Source organism: Netta rufina, assembly GCF_964035555.1.
Source record: "Netta rufina genome assembly, chromosome: 5".
In the NCBI taxonomy this organism is placed as follows: Eukaryota; Metazoa; Chordata; class Aves; order Anseriformes; family Anatidae; genus Netta; species Netta rufina.
Window position 1 is genome coordinate 6417948 of NC_140128.1, and position 20048 is coordinate 6437995.

The following is a 20048-nucleotide window of genomic DNA, read 5'->3' on the forward strand; positions in this document are numbered from 1 at the left end:
GAAAGATCTTGCCAAGATATTTCACCTGCACGTTATATTGAAGCCTCTTACTCACTGGGCACACGCTGGATAAAATCACTGGTTAATAAAATTAAAAATGAACCACATTAATGTTACTTAACTTTTTCATGATCTTATTTCCTCATTACTGGATCCAATTTGCCCTTCACTTCTGTTGATGTGAAATGAGAATACCATTACACTACAGTGAACAACATTACGATTGTATGAGATTGAAACCACTGGTGCTCTGGTTTTAATATAAAAATCTTTTTCCCTGTAAATTGTATAAGTAATATGACATTTGATCCATATGTATATATAAATATGTAGGGTTTTTTAATGGTATTCCATTTGTTTTCTAAAGTGTACTACATTAAAACAATACCTTCAGTTCCTGACATAAGAGACAAATAATTTCTTGAACATGACTTATTGTGCATTGAGAAAGCTTAATTTCAGTTCATGTGGTAATAAAAAAATAGATTAAAAACATTCAGTCAAAAAATGTGGAAACAATTCTGATGTCATCAATAGTGACTGTTTTATGTTTTGAAAGGAAATCAAATTATGACTACTGTGATTATTTCTATTCCTTCCTCTGTTTCCCCTCAAAATTGACAATGTCATTGAAGTCAAATTAAACATCTGTTTGTAAAATAAAACAGAGTGCTACTGACAGCTGCTGCAGAATGGCAAATGTTCTACAGCTGCCAGGCTCCTAAATTAACAATGATTTTCATTTACAAACACCAAACAACAAGAAAATAATAGAGTGGGTTTTGTGTGTGTGTGTGTTTTTTTTTTCTCCTCCCAATACTTGGAATTTATGAAAACACAGACTGTACTAGGGACCTACCCAGAAAGAAATCAGAATTTAGTGCTTTTACTTCTGCATTTACTGAAAGCAAAATTCAGACAGAATCAAATTGCACTGCAAGATACTTTGGAGAACTTCTGTCCATAAATGTCATAATCCTTTTGCATTTCCTCTCCTGGATATGCAACTAGATGTAACAACTCTCACAGGATTTATCCTTTTCCAACACAACTTTTGTCAATTAAATAATACTACTGAGTAAAAACATTTTACTGATTCTTCATACCTTTTCTAGATTTATATATATATATGTATACATCAAACTAGCAATTTTTTCAACATTTTATTAAAAATGCTTGCATCAGACTCAGATGGCATGAATTTCTACACCACCACGTTGAAGTATTTAAAACAAATGAATTTGTCTTCTTGTGTTTAGAACTCAGCTGGAACTCACTGAAGGGTTTCAAGTTCAGTGAGGTTATGCAAATATCAACATTTTCATTAATAACTTGAATGATGGAATACAGAACAAGCTACTGACTGCAGACAATATCAAGCCGCAGTTGATTAAAATGCAAAGCGGTTCATAAATCTGAGGAATTCTGAAAAACAGTAATTAAATAATGTTAAATATAAAGTCCTAGTTTTAGATAAGAATAATTACTTGCACAAAGACAGAAAGGGAAAAGCCAATGAGACAGAAGTATTTGATATCAGGATGAAGGAGTTCTAGTGGATGAGAAGCTGAATACAAGTAAATGTTATTCTGTTACAAAAAGTACTCCCCTGAAAGCTCTTTCCCTAAGACTGAGCAGAGCCACATGAGCTATCTGTAGGATTAAAATGCTCAGGTTTAAGTAGCACTGTTTAAGGATACCAACCATTTGGAGAAAGTTCAGACAAGACTACCGAGAAGAATCAGATATTTAGAAGGTGAAAAAAATGAAGGAGCTGAGGTTAAACAGTCTAGAAAAAAGTCTGAAGTAAAGATATGGGTTGAAGAGGGGGGTTGATGAGGTAAAATCACAGCACCTAAGGTTAAGGGCCAACAGATGAATCATTTTAGCAAAACAGTAGCAACAACAAATAAGTATTGGTATCAGTTACTTATGAGGACTGTCAGGACTTCATCACAAGAAGTTTAGAAGAACAGAGGTGGACAGGGACAACTCAAGCAGAGCTCATCCTGAAGTCACACAGCAAAAGACAGGTATTGCACCAAATAAGTCCCTTGCATCAGAATTTGTTATGAGTTCTCTATTTATATTGAAGCTTTGGATCAGAAAGTAGAATTACTAGAAACCACTAAACCTGATTTACTACTACTTCATGTGTTTTTTTTCCAAGTGCACAATTTAAACACAATTTAGGAAGCAATAAGTATCCTCAGAGTAGTGTTGAGCATCTAGAAGGAGCATGGAAGTCAAGCATCTATAACTGTTAAGATATAAAAATAGAAGCTTTAAATTTTAAAGATTTAAAAAAAATCTTTGCTAAGTACCAAACGGGAATCCAATTGACTTCTGATCATTTCCATGTCTGAGTTACTGTCAATTGTTACCATTAATGGTTAATCTTAATTGCAGCACTTCTTCACCAGAAAGCATGGAGAAAACACAATGAAGACCAAAAAGAGAACTGATGGCACCGTCTCTGTCATTCAAAGTGCTGTACTTTTCTAATGCCTGCATTCACACACCACTGCATATTAAAGGCCAATATTGTTTTTGGTCATTGCTGTTCGGTTTGGGTTTTTGGTTAAGTTATTGTTGGGGGATAGAGCAGCTTCTGTTTAAGAAAAAATACAAGTATTTGTGCAATACAATAACCATTTGGACTGATCGGTTGCATGAGTTGCTCACATTTATCACAAAATGTGCCATAACGCTGAATTTTTTTAGTGTGAAATCTTCATATGCTCTTTCAAGGTACAATGTGAAACTGTTGCAAAGGGGATTAGCGGTGTTGCTACTGCAAGATGGATTTGTTCCTTGAAGACAGTGAAGCAACAGAAAAACAGTGGGATTTTTTTTTTCATTAAACAAACACTTTACGTTGACTAGCCTGAATTCAACGTTATCATTAATAATAAAACTGTAACCATATTCCCCCTGCCACAAGAGGAAAGATCATTCTTTCCTTACTCTGTGCACGTTACGTGGGCAGTGTGCTGTCAGTCCCACCACTCTGCTCCCCATCCACTGCTCAAATTTTAGTGACCTCTCACAACACAAAAGACTGAGAGGTACTAGGAAAAGCAGGCCAGGCACCTCTTGTATAATGCCAGCTCCAAGTCTGGCTTGATTCTATTGCAAGCATCTCCATCAGCTGAAGATATGAATATCTTCTCTCAAACCTGGGACCAATAAATTGCATCTCCAAAGCAACATCCACAGAGCTGGCTGCAGGATATGCATCTGCTTATGCAGCCCAGTCAGAAGAAGTAACCTTTAAATAACCTTTAATCCTTTCCTCTTCATAATGGAAAGATTATCCACTTTCCCCATCAGCAGGATACACACCCAGCTGCCATCCACTTGAATCATTAACATCATGGATATAGGCAGAAACAGTCACCATCTCACAAGCTTCTCAAAAAATCAGGGCATAAACTCAATTTGCAGGCATGCCCCACACTATGAAGACAGTTGCAGAAACGCATACAAATTCACACACAGGGCCATTTCGTAAATGATTGCTAACTGTTTAAGACAGCTGCTAGAAAGTATTCTCTTCTGGTCCTTTATGAACAATTATTTAATTTAAAATGCATTTAATTATAAATTTATAGGAATTTAGAACAAAAATAAGTACAAAAGAAGAATAAAGTAAATAAAATTGAAGTGCACATTTATTTGTCATTAAAGTAGAAAATGTTGATTTCAGACTAGTCAATACAAAGAGCTCGTTTCATGCAAAACAATATATTTATTTTTCTTTTCCATTGTTTTCTATTGCTTTGCCCTCTTCAAGGAACAATCCCATCCTTCCATCCTTCAGTAGCAGAACCACTAAGCCCCTTTGCAACACTATGTCTTTGCAAACAAAACAACAGAAATGACTCTAGCTGGATTTTATGGGATTACTCTATTAATTGTGCTGTAAAAAAAATATTTGTAAGAGCATAAAATTACATGAAAGTCCATTTACAACAGATAATTTCCAAATTCATGTGTTCCACTGCGAAAATAGAGAAGCAGTATTAAATCTGTGAGAAAGCAAGTGCTTAGGTTTTTGTAGTAAATGTAGATGTGTTTAGTCAGTAGATCCAGAGGCACCTAGATATATTATATATATTATATATGTAGTAATATAGAGATATATATTACTGTATATATTAAAATGCAATTATGCATTTTTATAATACAATATTAGACCTACTCTAAATATAGAAGCTGTGTAGAAGTACAGAAGGTTATTCTTCTTTCCTAGTGCAAGTAAATTCTCTGTGAGTATCTTGCCTAAAAAATGAAAGACAGGACTGTAATAAGTTGCAGTAATATTGCAAATTTTAAAGTTTTGTCCTATTTGTTTTGTAAATATATATATATATTAATCTGGAAGAAGAAAACAATTCTTTTCAAGTAATTAGAACAGTAAAATACTATCTTTTTTTTTTTTTTTTTTTTTTTTTTTTGGCTTGTTGTGTTTTATAAAGAGTCCCTGGTTGCTTCTGAGAAAACTGAGGCATTGAAAACCAAGCTGAGCCCAATGTGAAAGACAGGAATGGACAAAGCCTTCTCACTTCCCATCTCTGTCCCTAGTCATTTAAAGCTGTGTACATTCCCATTATATCAACTCCTAAAAGTGAAGAATGGAGAAAAATAAAAGCAGCTCGAGATTTTCTATACATCAAAGGTTGTATTTGTTCTAAGGACATCCAGAGATATCTTAGACTGCTATCTTAATTGCATAGACATACATAGAGTGCCTAAATAAAAGATTTTATTTAAGCTAGACAATAGAAGCATAGCTTCATATTTGTGTGTGTATCAAAAAATGAAGTACAGAAGCTACAGCAGTTGCCATGTGCTAATTAACTGGAAGAAACAGGGTTATTATTTTTCAAACTATTTGCACATGAATTCTGATCATTTCTCTGCATGCAGAAGACTCAATAATTCTATTGGGAAAATCAGTATAACTATTTATAATACGAGAAAAAACTTTTTGAAAATATTTTATAACTGCACTCAGGTGCTCCAGTATTTTTAAATATATATATATAAACAAACAAAAACAGCAGAAAACCTTCTGTTTTTGTTTGTTTGTTATTTTAAAGTATTCTAATTGACAGTCAAGTAAAATAGTTGGCATTTATGTATCTGGACAATCATACAGGAAGACTGAAGAGAAAATAAAAAGACTGCATTACCACTCAACATCTAATCCAAATGAGCTGAAGGTACTTTTGGGGTTTCCACACCTTGCACGTTTAGAGACATTTGTTAGTGAAGTAGCTCCTCATAGGTGTTCAACTATGTACCAGTAGCTCAAGTGCTTCAAAGTTACCAGTGTGGCTTTTCAATAAGCAGAAATACGTGAATCTGTTTTTCAGGAAATACAATCCACAATTACACAAGAATCATAAATAGTTGGTAAAATAATATTTCATTTTTAAGCTCAACTCTGTGATCATCTAGCAGATTTGCAATAATTTTGGAAGAAGCACTCTAGCTCCCATCCACCTAACAGAGGAGTCCAACTGATGCAGGCCCACTCTACCGCTCATTGACTATTGAAACTTTGTTCTGTTAGGAGCAAGTATGTTCAGCTTGCTGTTGTGCTAGAGGATCATAGTATCGATTCTCTTACTCAGAGAGAGTAATTCTGAAATGCATTTCATTCTGACCATTTCAGTCTGGCATTTCTGATAAACACTTTTCTTAAAACACTGTTATTGAGTTGGTCGCATATCATTAATTCACGTACCACAGAGCTCCTCTCACGCTTTATGGGTTTTGTTATCCAGATGTGTCATGCTCTAGTTCTCCCCCAGGAGCCCTCTGGTTGGATCTCATCGTGAGTTTTGAGTATGGAGAAGAGAGGGCTGCACACCAAGATCGTTTCAGTAAGCATACATAGCTATGAACTCATGGGGTTTTGTGACATTTGGATCCTTTGCATTTGGTTCTTCTTTTAGTCTTTTCAACATCACATCTCAGTGTAGTGCTTACTCAGACTGAGATGTCAAGCAACCTGAAGGAACACTATGCTTGAAATTACGAGAAAACAAGAAGTGCACATCCAAAAAACTCTAGCTGGATTTCATTCACCTTGAGAGCTTTGAAGGCTCAAGAGCAATAGGATTGCCAGAATCCACATGGAGAATGGAAACTGAATATTATATCCAAGGAGTAGGCCCATATGCTAGCACTGAAGTGTCACCCTGGAAGTATGACAGCTTTGCCAGAATAGCACAACTACCTAGAAGTTTTTGCCACTATCTACATTAATATACTAAATCTGTCACAGCTTTTATTTGGAAGGCCATAATTCTTTAAATTTCTTCTATTTTCTGTTAACCACACACAACCAAAAAACTGTGCAATTAAAAACAAGAGAATGATGTATGCAGGAAAAAAAAAAAAAAAAAAAGAGAGAGAGAGAGAGAAAGAAAACAAAACAAAACACTTTTTCTCAAAAATTATAAAACACTCCCCTGAACATGGCTCAGAAAACATTTCCAGAAACAAACAGCAGAGAGATTATGACAAATATGGTGGATTTTTGCAAGAAGCAGTGTTAACCAACAATATTTACAGATAACAGATTTTAATTTGTTGGTTGTTTAAGCATCATATGTATGGCAGAAATAAGTAACTTGTAAGCAAGAACTTCTGCTAAATTTATCATATAAATCACATCCATTGCCCAAGAAGTCTATTATTGCATGAACTAATCACAGAAGTGTTGTTTCTTTTCTAAATAATAATTGCATATTACTTATCTGCATGTGGCCAAAATTTACTACATTAACAATTAATCTCAGACTCAGTGAAAAATATCAAATACTAACAGAGGAAAAGATAATTACCACCTAGCAGTACTTGACTCGTCATGCGATCTTCACCAAGTGACAGATTTAATCAATTTGGATATTAACAAGATTCTCCATACCAAGAAATTTTAATACGAAACAAGCTAAGATGATTTACAAAATTTTCTTCACTCCTGTTTTCTATCACAGAATTCTACAAGTACTTGCAGAAAACTATTTCATTCTGTATTTTTCATCAGTTACATGGGCTTGACCTTTACCTAACTCTTCAGTGATGTGAGAGCACCACACTGAGAGACATTTTCTCTTGAGGAATTCAACTAACTAGTTGTGTTTGGAAATCTGGGGCTAAAAGAAGTGATTCTGCATCACAGCCAAGCAACTTCTAATAAACATTTATTCAATTTTTTGTCAATGATATATATCACTAATTGAAATCCAGATTTAAGACTTTCCTTGATAAAATGGACACATTTCCACTAGCTGCTTTTGCTAGAGAATCATCACAGCTGATGCCTGAAAATAATTCATCTTCTCTTAGTCAGTTTGAAATGTGTGAAAATCTTGCTCTAAAAAACTACAGCATTAAGCTATAATACAACAATAAGTTATAACCAGACAGAAGTACTGATCTGGGGAATGAAAATCTCTACATATTAGTTCTGAATTATACAACCAAATAATGCAAATGTGTGATTTTTGCTAAGAGACTGAAATAAGTACGATGATTTTTAGGTGTGTTTTGTTTTTAAGGGTGGTTTTTTTGTTGTTGTTGGTTTTTTTGTTTTGTTTTTTTGAGTCAAAATAAAAGTCTTTAGATTCACTTATACGAAATATACTAAATATAGAAGTAGACTGGCCAAGTGAGGGTTCAAACCCCTGAAAATTGTTCGCTTCCATGCAATGATGTAAATATTACCAGGCTCTGCCACTGCCCAATTGTCTTTATAATGATTAGTTTTTATAAAAATTGCGAATAGCAAAAATAATTTAGAAAATTTCTCAGAGTTTTAACAGTATGTTTTCAAAGGTTTTATAGAGGAAATGCATTCTGAGGAACCCCCAAAATAAGCAATAAAGCTTTAAAACAGCAACTTTTATCAGAAGGTTAAGGAAACAATGTGGTCCTTCCATATTACTGTGTGGTACCTTAGTGTTCCATCAGTCACAAGGAACAAGGGACAGTACGTAGGGATAGAAGGAGGAAATGTTGCACTGTGAACAAGAAATCAAGTAGGCTGCACACAGCATGACAGCTCAGGATAGTCCATACAGATGTCTTCAACCACAGCAGCAAGAAAGATGTAAGCAGTTTCTAAAGCTAGCACAGATGTTAGGGCAACCAAATGAATTCTTATTGCTAAGTAAGACCCTGATATATCCTGTTTGTGTTTCAGTAATAACTTTGTTCCACATAGCAATACTTTCTATTCCAGTACCTAGTGCCGTGAGACAAGGCTGACTTCTCAATTGGACACCTGATGGCGCATTCCAGTCCTAACGTGTAATCCTAAAAATCAGAGTGTATAAAATCACCTTGCAGTATCCAAGGCCATCCCCAAAGTGATGTGCTGTTTCTCTATTTCAACCATCTAGAGAAATAATTTTAAGAGCTGGTATGCTGGAGTCTCTGTACCTGTATGTATTTGGATTTAGCATTTAGGAGGCCAGGGAAAAGAGTGCTTAAAGGTCTCTTGAGGTGCTTGAGGGTCTCTTCCAATCTATGTGTGACATCTAATCAAAGTCCTGCGTCTAATTCTGTCCTGTGTCTTCAGTGAGACTCAAGCATGGGCTTAAATGCGTGGACAAAGAGAGGCTCAGAGTCCAAGGACTGAAACACATGTGCATTGATAATAAAAACTATTTGCACTCCATCACACACAGAGAAAAGAAAAATACAGAGGGCTTTTTCTTCTTCTAAAGTTCAAGGCTTCAGAATTTTCCCATGATGGGTTTGGATGTAACTATTTGTAATATAACTGTTTGTAGACTGTTGCTTTTATTACTGCATTAAAGCTCACACAAATGTCAGAATAATTGTGAAAACTGCATCCAATGTTTCTATGTTATTCTGTGGAAGATGACCATAAAGCAGGTTTATAAAGAATGTTGACTGTAAGCTCTAATTCAGATGTGATCAAAGTTTGACATCCAAAAGAAAAAATGCAAATATTAATGCTGAAAATACATTGCAATGTATACGGTATGGTGCCATATTATTATGTTAATTTCTGACATTAGCAACTTATAGTAATCATGATTGTTTCATTCATTCTTTGAAGTGCTCTCAGGTCTAGTTACTTTCCCTCTGAGGTCAACAAACCAGCCACTGGGAGCAGGTCTGTATTTTTCACATATTTCTACTGAAAAGTACCTAACAATTGCCTTTCACTTTTAGCAGTACATAGACACGTAAGATATCTGCATGCACTGTAAATAGGTACTTGCAACACTAAAAATTCGTCCTCTCTGTGAACTTCAATTTGTAAGATGTTCCTTTAGTTCTTATTTGTTGTTTTTTTTTTTGTTTGTTTGTTTGTTTGTTGGGAGGGGGGAGGGATGGGGAAGGAGGTTGATAATGACAATCCTGTTTAGGGCGGTAATTAAAAAATCCACCAATTTGAGTTGTTACATACCATGACTGGATGACTGGATTAAAGTTTAAATCACATCTGTCCAAAAGCAGACATGAAAAATCATCACCTTATTACGCTACAGCAAAAATGTCTTGGGTATTTGTTATGCAACTGGGTGGGAGGCTGTTCTGAGTGGAAAAACAAATAGCCTTACCGATAAACAGCTCAACAACTCTGAAAGAATTATCTGGATTGCTGAAGGAATTCCTTTGAAAGCTTTCACATATAAACCTTAACATACAACCTGTCTGGCCATGCAGCAAGCAGCACACTTAACAGTTTATTTAGCTACAGTCTCATATGCACTTGTTTGTCCTGAGCTTAAAGAAGCCCACAGCTGAATTCTTGGGTTGTTTCAGTAAGCATTGAAACAGGTGTTCTTAAAATTATTTTACTGATCCCAAGAGGCAACAGATAGATGTGCACTGCCAAAGGTTTGAGACTGCTTCACAGCCAGCGTCAGGGCTGAGACCAAATCACCCCCACGTTGCTTGCGCCACTGAGCAGGAGGAGGAAGGAGAAGCTCTGGGTGAGAGGGCAGCAGGCAAGGACCAGCTTGCTGGCCTGTTGAGCAATCAGTTGCAGCACATACAACACATTTTCCTAACATGGCCTGAACTAACTGCAGCACAATCACTATGATAGCATCCCCTTAAAAGCCTAGGGCTGTTTTGCGTCTCTGAAGATATTCCCAGTACTGATAAGACTGAATTTTTTTTGGTTTACTGCAGGGCACATCTTAGCAATTGCAGAGGCTTATCCCAGACAGAAGTTCAAAGCAAGAAAAGAAATCCCAATTGTCTACAGATATTTGACCAATCTATCCTATTAAATATGACAAGCAAAATCTAAAGAGATGAGATAATGTTTCTCTGGCACTTTTCTCCAATACTCTTAGTAGTAAGAAGTGACTTAAGATTTCTACAGACAAAAGAGTGGCCCAGCACAGTGCACTTACATAATACTGCCTTTGTCTACTGCTTGAAAAGCATGAGTACACATGCAGCAAACTAAAGAGATAATAGGAAATCAACAGGAAAAGGACACCTGCTCTAAATAATGAAAGTACTCACCTATAAACAAATCTGTTCTTACTGATAAAGGTCCATTTAGGAACTCCTGACTACAGAACTATTGTTCATCTCAACCTAGACCATGATTTTTTTATATGCATCTCAGTGAGAAGGATGCAGTTTTGATCTTAAAGGTTCAGAATCTTTAGGTTTTCAGGTGCAATAAATAGAAATAAAATTTTCAGTAGACTGAGAGCCTACCAAGTTCCATTAGGGTTACCAACTCAAGGGTAACTGAAAGCATCAAGTAACTTTCGAACACTTGGGCTCTAAGCCATTAACATTTAACTGTGCAAGTAGAACTATCTTTGTTCAAATGCACTAAGTGAGAAGAAAGTATCTAAGAACTCAGTTCGTAATCTAATAAATCATAGATTTACTATTCATTGAATTTGACTTTAATGATAAGTTTAATATGCATAAAAATACTCACTTTAGAATTACACAGCCTGTGCCAGTAGGAGGAGCCGTCCAAAACACTTGAATGCGTGTCCTCCTTCTAGGTGTGCTCTCAGTAACTGCAACAGGACAATTACTCATGAATTGCGTTTCTTCTTCATCTATGATCTAAGGAAAATAAAGAGAAGCATGTAAAAGGGTAAGGACATACATAGACAATATCTCTCAAATGCGTTCTGTCAGTTCATGTTTTCTTTCATTGGGATTACTTATAATAATCTCTGCTTAGCACAGCACTACTTGGTAAATTGATTTTAAAACATGCAGATAACTCACTATAATAGAAAAAAAATGGATATAGAAGAATATTTCAGTTCTAAGTTTATATAAGATTGTCCTTTCTATGCACAGCTGCAAATAACCTTGTTTGTGATTCTGATTACAGGAGTTCCAGGTAAATATTAATGACCTGAAAATATTTAAGGATGCAACATTTCCTTTTTCTTTTTTCTTTTTTTAATTATAGCAACTGGTTAGGACACATGGAAAAAGCTAGAAAAGAGGTTTTCAGATTGTTTACTTTTTCTTTTCTTTCAAACTAACTTTTGTTTAAAGAGTATTTTTCACCAGGTATAAAAATAAAAATCTCCAGGTCAGAAGAGGTAACACGTGAATCATATTGATTTATAATTCAGAGTCTGTTATTTAGTCCAATATGCACACATTTTTACTTTTATGAGTGAATGATACTGAACAGAAAGGTTTAAGTGACATAAGTTAACACAAAACCAGAGAGGCTGACTTGGAACTGGTGTTGTTCCAAGGATTTTACTCAAAAGTGTCTGTGACAAAATAGCTTTCTCACTACATATGTACTTCATGGATTGTACTTTAAGCCTTCTGTTCATCAGATCTGAAAGAAAATTCACCAGAAGCTGCCAAGTTTTATTTGGAAACAGCCAATACTGTGATACTGCAAATTTTCTCTTCAAAATTATTCAGTGGTCCACTGTCATTGATGAAGTAAAATTTCACACTACATTGGGTCATGTTTTAGGCAACAAATTATAAATCATATTGTTTTGAGACAGAGCAAAACTCATCCCTGAAGGAGCTTTTTTTCAGAATTCTGGTTTTAATAACACACACTCTTGCCAAATTACATTAAAAAACCATCTTCATCTGTAAATATAACTTTAAACAAGTATTTTGACTCAAAATACAAATTTACCTTATAAAAAAAAAAAAAAGACAATTATCTATAGTTTGACCAGATTTGCTTCAGTGAGCAGGCATCTACATTGCCTTACCCAATCCTACTGCCTGCATTCCCAAACATTTCTAGCTGACCCAACAAATCTATTTCTTGTTTTCCATGACAAAAGAGAGGCACTGACACAGAGGAGTGAATTTAAACTCTATTTAGCTGGTCAATACGATGGTGGTTAACGAGTTTTAAATCTAAAGCCATTAATATTCTTTGACTTTTTCAATGCTGCATAAAATCAGAGTAAACATAATGTATGCAGCTACTACTTTGCTAGATTTTAATTAATGTGAGGTATTGGAAAACATGGGAGCTAGTATAAGCTGAAACTGGCACTGCTCTACTGTACTACTGCTTCCAATCTAATTCTCTTAACTTGAACATTAAAAAGTCCCTAATCTACAGTTCTGCCTTGATCATCAACAGTATTTATTCTGTCTGCCTTATTCTGGCAACATATTTCTCAGAAAGGTTGTCTCAATTACTGAGGAGCACATCAAGTGATCTTTTGTTCATATATCACAGTAAAAAGTAAAAAAATAAAAAATAAAAAAAATCACGGAAGCTTTGAATATGTGATTTTAATTTATATAAAATAAAATACCATTATATATTGCACTTCATAAGACTAAAGGATAATTCACGTTGAAATGGCTGTGAGAAGGTCATCTACAAATTCTCAAGAAGGATATATTTTCTAGAAAAACAGAACCACTACAAATCACTGGATGAGTTACACTAGCTCCATGTTCTGTGGCTATTAAAAACTGCTGTTGCTCTATCTTAACTGACATCTTGGCATAAAAACGTCAAAAATATATTCAATTCAGGTCAAGTAAGATTAAGCACTTACTGGTAAGTGTAAATACTTTGGCTGAACAGATAAAAGTTACTCAATGAACCTTTCACATGTTGCTTTTTACAAATCTAGCGTAGCTCTTGTCTGAAACACACTTCTTCAAGGAATGTTTCTGGAGAAGGCCAACTGAAATGAATCTGTGTTCTCAAAGCACAGAGTTGCTATTTTCAGCTAACAAGCATTCAGCTGCTTTCATATCCCTAGACATGATTCTTCCCACAGTCATCACTGTAGACCCATCTGTGATGCATTTAAGTGTTAGGTAAATTCTTTTCTGCAGGCAAGTCAACCCTGCTTTTTTGCACAACAATGAATTTCACAAGGAAAAATGAAACAAAACAAAAATAAAAGTAAAAAAAAAATAAAAAAAAATCCAACAACTAATACTTAAGAGAAGAGCTATGGAGCAACTATGAGTAGTTATTGCGGGTAGAATTTCCAGCTACTGCAAAAACAGAAGCCAAAATATTTGTCTAAATTCTAAATAATTGAAGCACATCCATGCACATTTCCACTGGCAATAAATGAATATATAAATGCAGGTATATTTCGCATTTCTGTAGCCTACCAAACTGCTGAACCTTGCAAGTTATGAATTTTCTCAAGGAATACAGATGACCAAAAAGAAATAATTTAAAAGTTCTGGCTGTGTTTTAGAGCACAGTCCTGGAAGAAGAGACAGTGTTTGAACCTCAAGGCTACATCATGATTTCCTGCATCAGTTACCATCAAAGCAAGAATACTTATTGCATAAGTGTTTGGTGGGAAAAATGACCATAAAAGAATAAAGTCCTCCAAAAAAAGGGTTCCTTTGAAGGAAAATTAAACTGAAGCTTTCTTAATAAAGACTACTGATGTTGATAGAATACAGTACAGAACTCACACATTAGTTAGAAAAACTCAAATGCCAGATGATCTGAGATATTAAAATACATATTTTAAGATATTTTATAAATTTCAGATTCTAGTACTTCAGGAAAATACAAAAACATCTCGTATATGTATTTTTTAAAAGGTGGGGTTTCTTCCATATCCATGGAGGTTTGATTTTCTATAGTAAGTTCCAAGGTGCAATACAGGAATGGTTCACCACTTATATAACAGGACTCCAAATGACACAATATTTTAGGGTGGTGGATGATATTATTGCAGTCTCACATAACACACGGGAAAGCAATAGTATCCTGGCCAACGCTGGGGAAAAAAAAAAAAAAAAAGAAAAGAAAAAAAAGATATGTAATCTCTGAAAATAATACAATCCTGATTTTAATTCTGGAATCAAGTCAGACCACATAGGCAAGAAGGAAAGAACTGGCAGGAAAAAAAGCATGCAGATTAAAATGTAGCATCTGCAAAATTATAGCCTGCTAAACTCTAGGTTATGTGTAACGGGAAGCCTCACATTTTCAAGAATGGACCAGCAAACTAACTGTATATTAAACAAAAATCCTAAAAGCTAACATGAACACTTGGCCCAAGAATCTGAGGTCTCAAAGGGAGTATATCTCTATGCAATGAATTCTTTTGAATCCACGAATTCAATGATATGAAGTCTTAACATTTTATTTAGTGGCTTTTGTTTTTGGTTTGTTTTCTATTACGATTATAATATTATCGGAATAATTTATTCCCTCAGGGAAACTAGTGTAAATCCTGAACAAGACTCTTGGAGTTAACCTGGATTTGAATGAGCATCACAGAGAGTAGAATTTGGCTGAACTTTTATAAATCTACAAACATGGAAGTAAGGATATTAAAAGGGAAAGTTTACCAGCCCCAGGTTCAATCTTGCATTCTTTGCCTAGTCCAAACATTGAAGAGGTTGAGGAATTTTGGGTGTTCCTGAAAAGCAGGACTGGATAAATGCTTGGTTGTTAAACAGATGAATGAGTGGTTTGCTTTTCTAAGAATTACAACATTTCATGCTGAGAGATAGACCTCACTATCTGACTTCTATAAAGTGTTAGTCAAATAAGCTAATTCAGGAAGTAACCCTCTCTGCTGTTAAAGGCACTTAAAAACGTACACCGGTGTTAAAATGTTGAAATACATACAAAAATAGTTATGTACACCACAAAGAAAGGAATTAATATTAAGTACAAAGGAGATGAAGTTACATAAATCCTCTACTGGCTTGTGTCCACTGTTTAAACCACTGGCAAGGACCTTCAGCACCATTCCTTGTTCTGTGTGGACACATCATCACTTTCCACCCACTGAACATCTGTGCTCTAATGGAACGACCAAATTTTAAAAAAAAGTTCAGAAGACAAGCATTTTTGTAGGCAGTTTTCTTCTTTGGAAGAGTTAATAAGGAGTCAGACTTCCAGAATGTTGCAATCTACTTGAGGAAACTTTCCCGTTATGAAGAAAGCATTGGGTTTACATAACAGTAATAATATTTGGTCTTTTGGATTTAATTTAGAACAGAGCTTATTATATGGAAGGGAAAAGCACTGATGTACAAAGTCTTAGCATATCTACCTTGAAGATACACTTTCCTTTGTAATCGATTTCTTTGAATAAGGGACACGGTATTTCCTTTGGAGTTTATACTTAGATGAATCAAACATCTATGGGACGTTTTTAAGAAGTGTCAGTGATCTGTCCTGCTGCAGTCTGCAATCCAAAGCTGTGTAGCATTAATAAGCACTGCTGGGCTCATTGAGAGTTGCCTTCTTTAGCACTGCACGTGAAGACTGGACCAGCCACCTCGGAGCACTGGTGAACAGTATGCACATCTGTCAAAGAAGGGCATGGCTAAAACGTGCACGTAGTTTATTACTATGTAACTCCTAGCACAGACTTTACATAAATAGACTACAAACTTGTTATTGGAAGTCAAATTTAATTCTGTAATCATTACCTGAGTAGAGATTTTATTCAATCAAAGGTTTAATGTAGTCAGGTAATGTGATGGTAAGTCCTGTGAAAGCAGTACCAGCACAGGATTCATGCTGCTCCACCTGGCTGCCCGTGTGTCCAGATACCTGCTTGTTTTTCATCGCAGGCACAAGGTAGTTGGAAGCCTGCAGTAAAAAAAGGACCCTTCCACTTCTACAAAAGTACGATGCTAGATAGTCAGATCAAGTCTTTGATGCAAGAGAAGAAAAACTAAGAGATACATGTAGCTTCCAAGACATTAACTAACTAAATGGTGTGTGAGACACTATAGGGAAAAGTATTTGAATTCCGTCCACTTGTCCTCTTCTTTCAACCAAAAATTTTGAACAGTGTGTTCACTGTGAAAAGGCTGTGTTGGATATCAACAGGAAAGACAAGCTACTGAGAGAATCCAGTCTGAGAACCTTATTAATTAACATGTCCCAAAAGTATTCACTATCAAGAACCTTGTTTATGTCGTACTGTATTGCAAACTGGTCTGCAGGCTAAACTAACCTAGAAGCTATATTACATCTACCAGAGGACAGGCCATAAGGTCTACTTCAAGGTGCAATTCAAACAAGAGGAAGAAAACAGTTTGGTGTAACAAGAACCTGGCATACAACAAGCATAAAGCACTGCACTACCAGCATCTACGCCAAGCAGCCTGTCCTGCTGAGAAACTGCTTACGGAAAGCTTAACAGCAATTTCTTCTTTACTTAACTCAATATATAGGAAGAAAGAACACCTGTATCAACAGTGATGGGTAACAACAACTTGTCATCAATTAGCATTTGCAAAATGTTAAATTGCATACTTTCTGTTGGGTTTGAACGATTCTCAATTAGCTCAATCAATGTGACTTGTTGAATTCCTGGGCTTGTGCCGAAGGCATTAGCAAGTAGACTGAAAACGGTCCATCAAGAAAACGCCACACCAGAAACTTTCAACATATGAACTCTGGTTGTTATGAATTGAGAAATTTCTATCTATGCAGTCACAAAGAGTGGATTTAAGGTTCACAAAAGAAGAACCAAGTTTTGTTTCCTATGAATTTTTATCCTTAGCTGTAATATTAACATTTATATGAAAATGGTTGGCTGAACTGTTTGAAGCTCCTTTATCAGACTACATTACTAGCATTTTTGACAGATAATACAGCTTTTTCCAGATAACATATTACTTTTATAATCTCTAACAGAGAAACTCTATTAGGCATGGAAAGCTGTCATTATTCTCATAGCTATAAATCTCATTTTGTTCCATCTATAGGTTTTTTCAAAAAGTAGCTCTTTTGACTAAGAAAATTCCTCTCATTTCATGTATGAAAAGCTCTTAGTAACCACAAGGATCCAGCAAGGAAAGAGCAAAATCTTTTTGAACAGTATTACCATATGAAATCCCTTCAAAAATTCTGGTTTCTTAATGCAGCCAATCCTATCCAACCATCCTCATCAGAAACAGGAAATTACTCTAAAGATTTAACTTGTTTTTTTCACCTTGGCACGTAAAGGTTTGAAGAGCACCAGTTGACTATTGCCCAAGAGAATGCCCCGGTGTAAGCAACAGAGTGCACAAATCAGCACAAGTAAACTGGAAGGGGACTTCTTGTGACGTTTTGCACAGAAGTTGCAAGTTGCTCCATGCCCCACATGGCAAATGGTTGAAGGCTTCACGCTTCAGTTCACGTTCAGTCTACACAGCTCATTTTACAACATTTGAAATAATGTCACAATTTTGACCATGACCGAAAATTTTAGTTTTGAAGAAATTTTTGGCTCATCCCAACATATAATTTAGTGAGGACCTAAATCTAGAGTAAATTTACTGAGGTCAGAGGCTGTACTGAACAGTTCAGCACACTAACTTTTGTGTTGGTTTTCGTTTGTTTGTTTGTTTTGTGTTTGTTTCTGTTACATTCAGGTAGTAGCTAAAAAACTGAACTTGCTTTTCAATGCAATCAGGGTTTGTTTGTGGACTAAATACAGCTTGCATTTGGAAGCATGAAATGAGCACATGGGAAAGGATTGATTTTATGAACACTCGGTCAAATGGCAATGAAGAAATACTACTTTTGCAATTCTGTTCTGAGGATTAAGATGCAGAACCATCCTACCACAGCCCTGAGACAGAGTAACAACCAGCAGGGATGACAGGGATGCCGAGCAAGGCTGTGCCGTGGCAATCCCTTGCTGGCAGAGGCCCCACAGGAACAGTCAGCATTAATCAGAGCAGTCCTCTAGCTGCAGTTCCATCACCTGAGCCAAGACCAACCCAAAACTGCATGATTACAGTGCTAACATACCTGTTTCAGAAAAGACTAACCACAATAAATTCAACGAAGATAAATGGAGCGTTTGCTGGGTAATGCTTTCACAGAGGGATTCTTTCATATTCAGTGTTACTGTCAAACTATTTCCGTATGAATATTAGTCACTTGGCAAAAAATAACCACTGTTTCAAACTGGTAAGTAGTTTTGGCAGGGAAAAGTTAACGTTTGATATGTGGTGTCTCAGCTGCTTTCACCTTGGGAGAAATGTTGTTTGCTGAAAGTGATGTTTTATAAAAAGTCAACCTCGCAAACCATCATGGATTTTTATAAAACAATCCTAAAGTAGTATAAGTTTTAGGATTTTGCACATTTCTTTTGCAGTCATTACAGTTAGGACCATTCATTTAAGCTTATAATATTCACACATTTCTAAAAAACAACCTCTTGCTCTTCCCTGAGAATATTTCCTGCCATTTTGTCTAGTCATATATAACACGATTAGCCACTTCATATATAAGAACCTATTTTAATCTGATTTTCTAGACACATAAAAGACATTTGGAAGTTGTGCAAAGAAAGAAAAGTTTTTCACAGCCTCATAAAATAAAGTGAGATAAAATATAGCAATGTGGATAAAGCACTCAGTTGGAACTCACGAATGTGAGCCTCACTGCTGAGCAACCCCTCTCAAATCGCTTCAGTGTGGTCTGTTTCCCAATTGCTAGTGGAGATGCAGACACTGAGCTCCTTTTCCAAAATGGTATGTGCAATGCTCTTTAAAAACGCACCTATTATTATCCTTAACAGCTTGTCACGCCTCAAAGTGGCCTCAGACGTCATAAACAGAAGTTCTTCAGGAGATTAAATATGAGATGTCAGATATTCAGCCTATGTTGTGCCATACCGATAGCTCAAATTGGATGGAAAAGTACTTTTGAGAATCAACTAGGAATTCAAGTCAGGTGAATCCAGGGAAGCTAGGGATTGCCCCATGTACCACCCTTCTGTCTCACTTTGGTAAAATGAACAGCCCACTTCAGCCAAAGATCTCCCAGCTTGTTGCACTGATGCCCACAGAACCCAGCAGGCAGAACAAAACCAAGTCTGGCAGAGCTCCAGTTTGAGAATTACATCTTTTACAGCTGAGGATGCTCTGACAGCATACTAAGGGATAATTACTTTTAAAATTGAAATTACTTAATTACTTTTAAAATTGAAATTTAAGTACTGCTAGGAATAAGGACCTTGTTTTGCAAAATATATTTGGATTCTGATTGTCATGCACACTGGTCTAAGAAGGAAAACCTTATTCACATCTTTATCTTGCAAAAGCTGAAAGGCATTATAGTTGAGCATGCTCTGGGACCAACATTTAAGACCCCACTTCTGAAATGCAAGATGCAGATTCCCATGTCCGTCCTGAATCTAGCTGCTCACTAAAAGCGTGAACTTTGCCAAAAAAAGAGTAACTTTCAGCCACTCTCTTCTCTGATCCGTTCTACCTCACGTATGTTCTCACTGAACCGAGGGAAGAACTGCCTCTACAGTCAGGTCATGAAAGCACTGATGTGTTTTCAAATCACTGCTCCATTTCAAGGACTCTCTCTCCAAGTTGTGAAGCCAGTCTTCTCACTCGGACAGCAGGGAAGTATTTTACTCTTTCTACAAAGCAAAGAGGAAAAGACTGAGAAATCAACCCTGAAGCTGACTGTTCCTGCACGTAGGAGCACTCCTTGGGGCTGCAAAACACCCTGGTGGAATCCGTGTTCTAGACGACTCAAAACATTTGTCCCTCCACCCAGATTCAAAGTCTTCTGTCACTTCTGACAGACC

At 36.0% G+C, this 20048-nt stretch overlaps 1 protein-coding gene across 1 annotated transcript in view; it reads right to left on the reverse strand.

Moving 5' to 3' along the window:
- The window catches only part of SPON1 (spondin 1), a gene marked incomplete at both ends in the record, with an annotated part of 176230 nt that overhangs the window by 130127 nt on the left and 26055 nt on the right, over nucleotides 1-20048 (reverse strand). The window contains one exon of the mRNA XM_084288308.1: nucleotides 10967-11100. Coding sequence (XP_084144434.1) covers nucleotides 10967-11100 — 134 coding nt within the window. The remainder of the gene's footprint in view (nucleotides 1-10966; nucleotides 11101-20048) is intronic.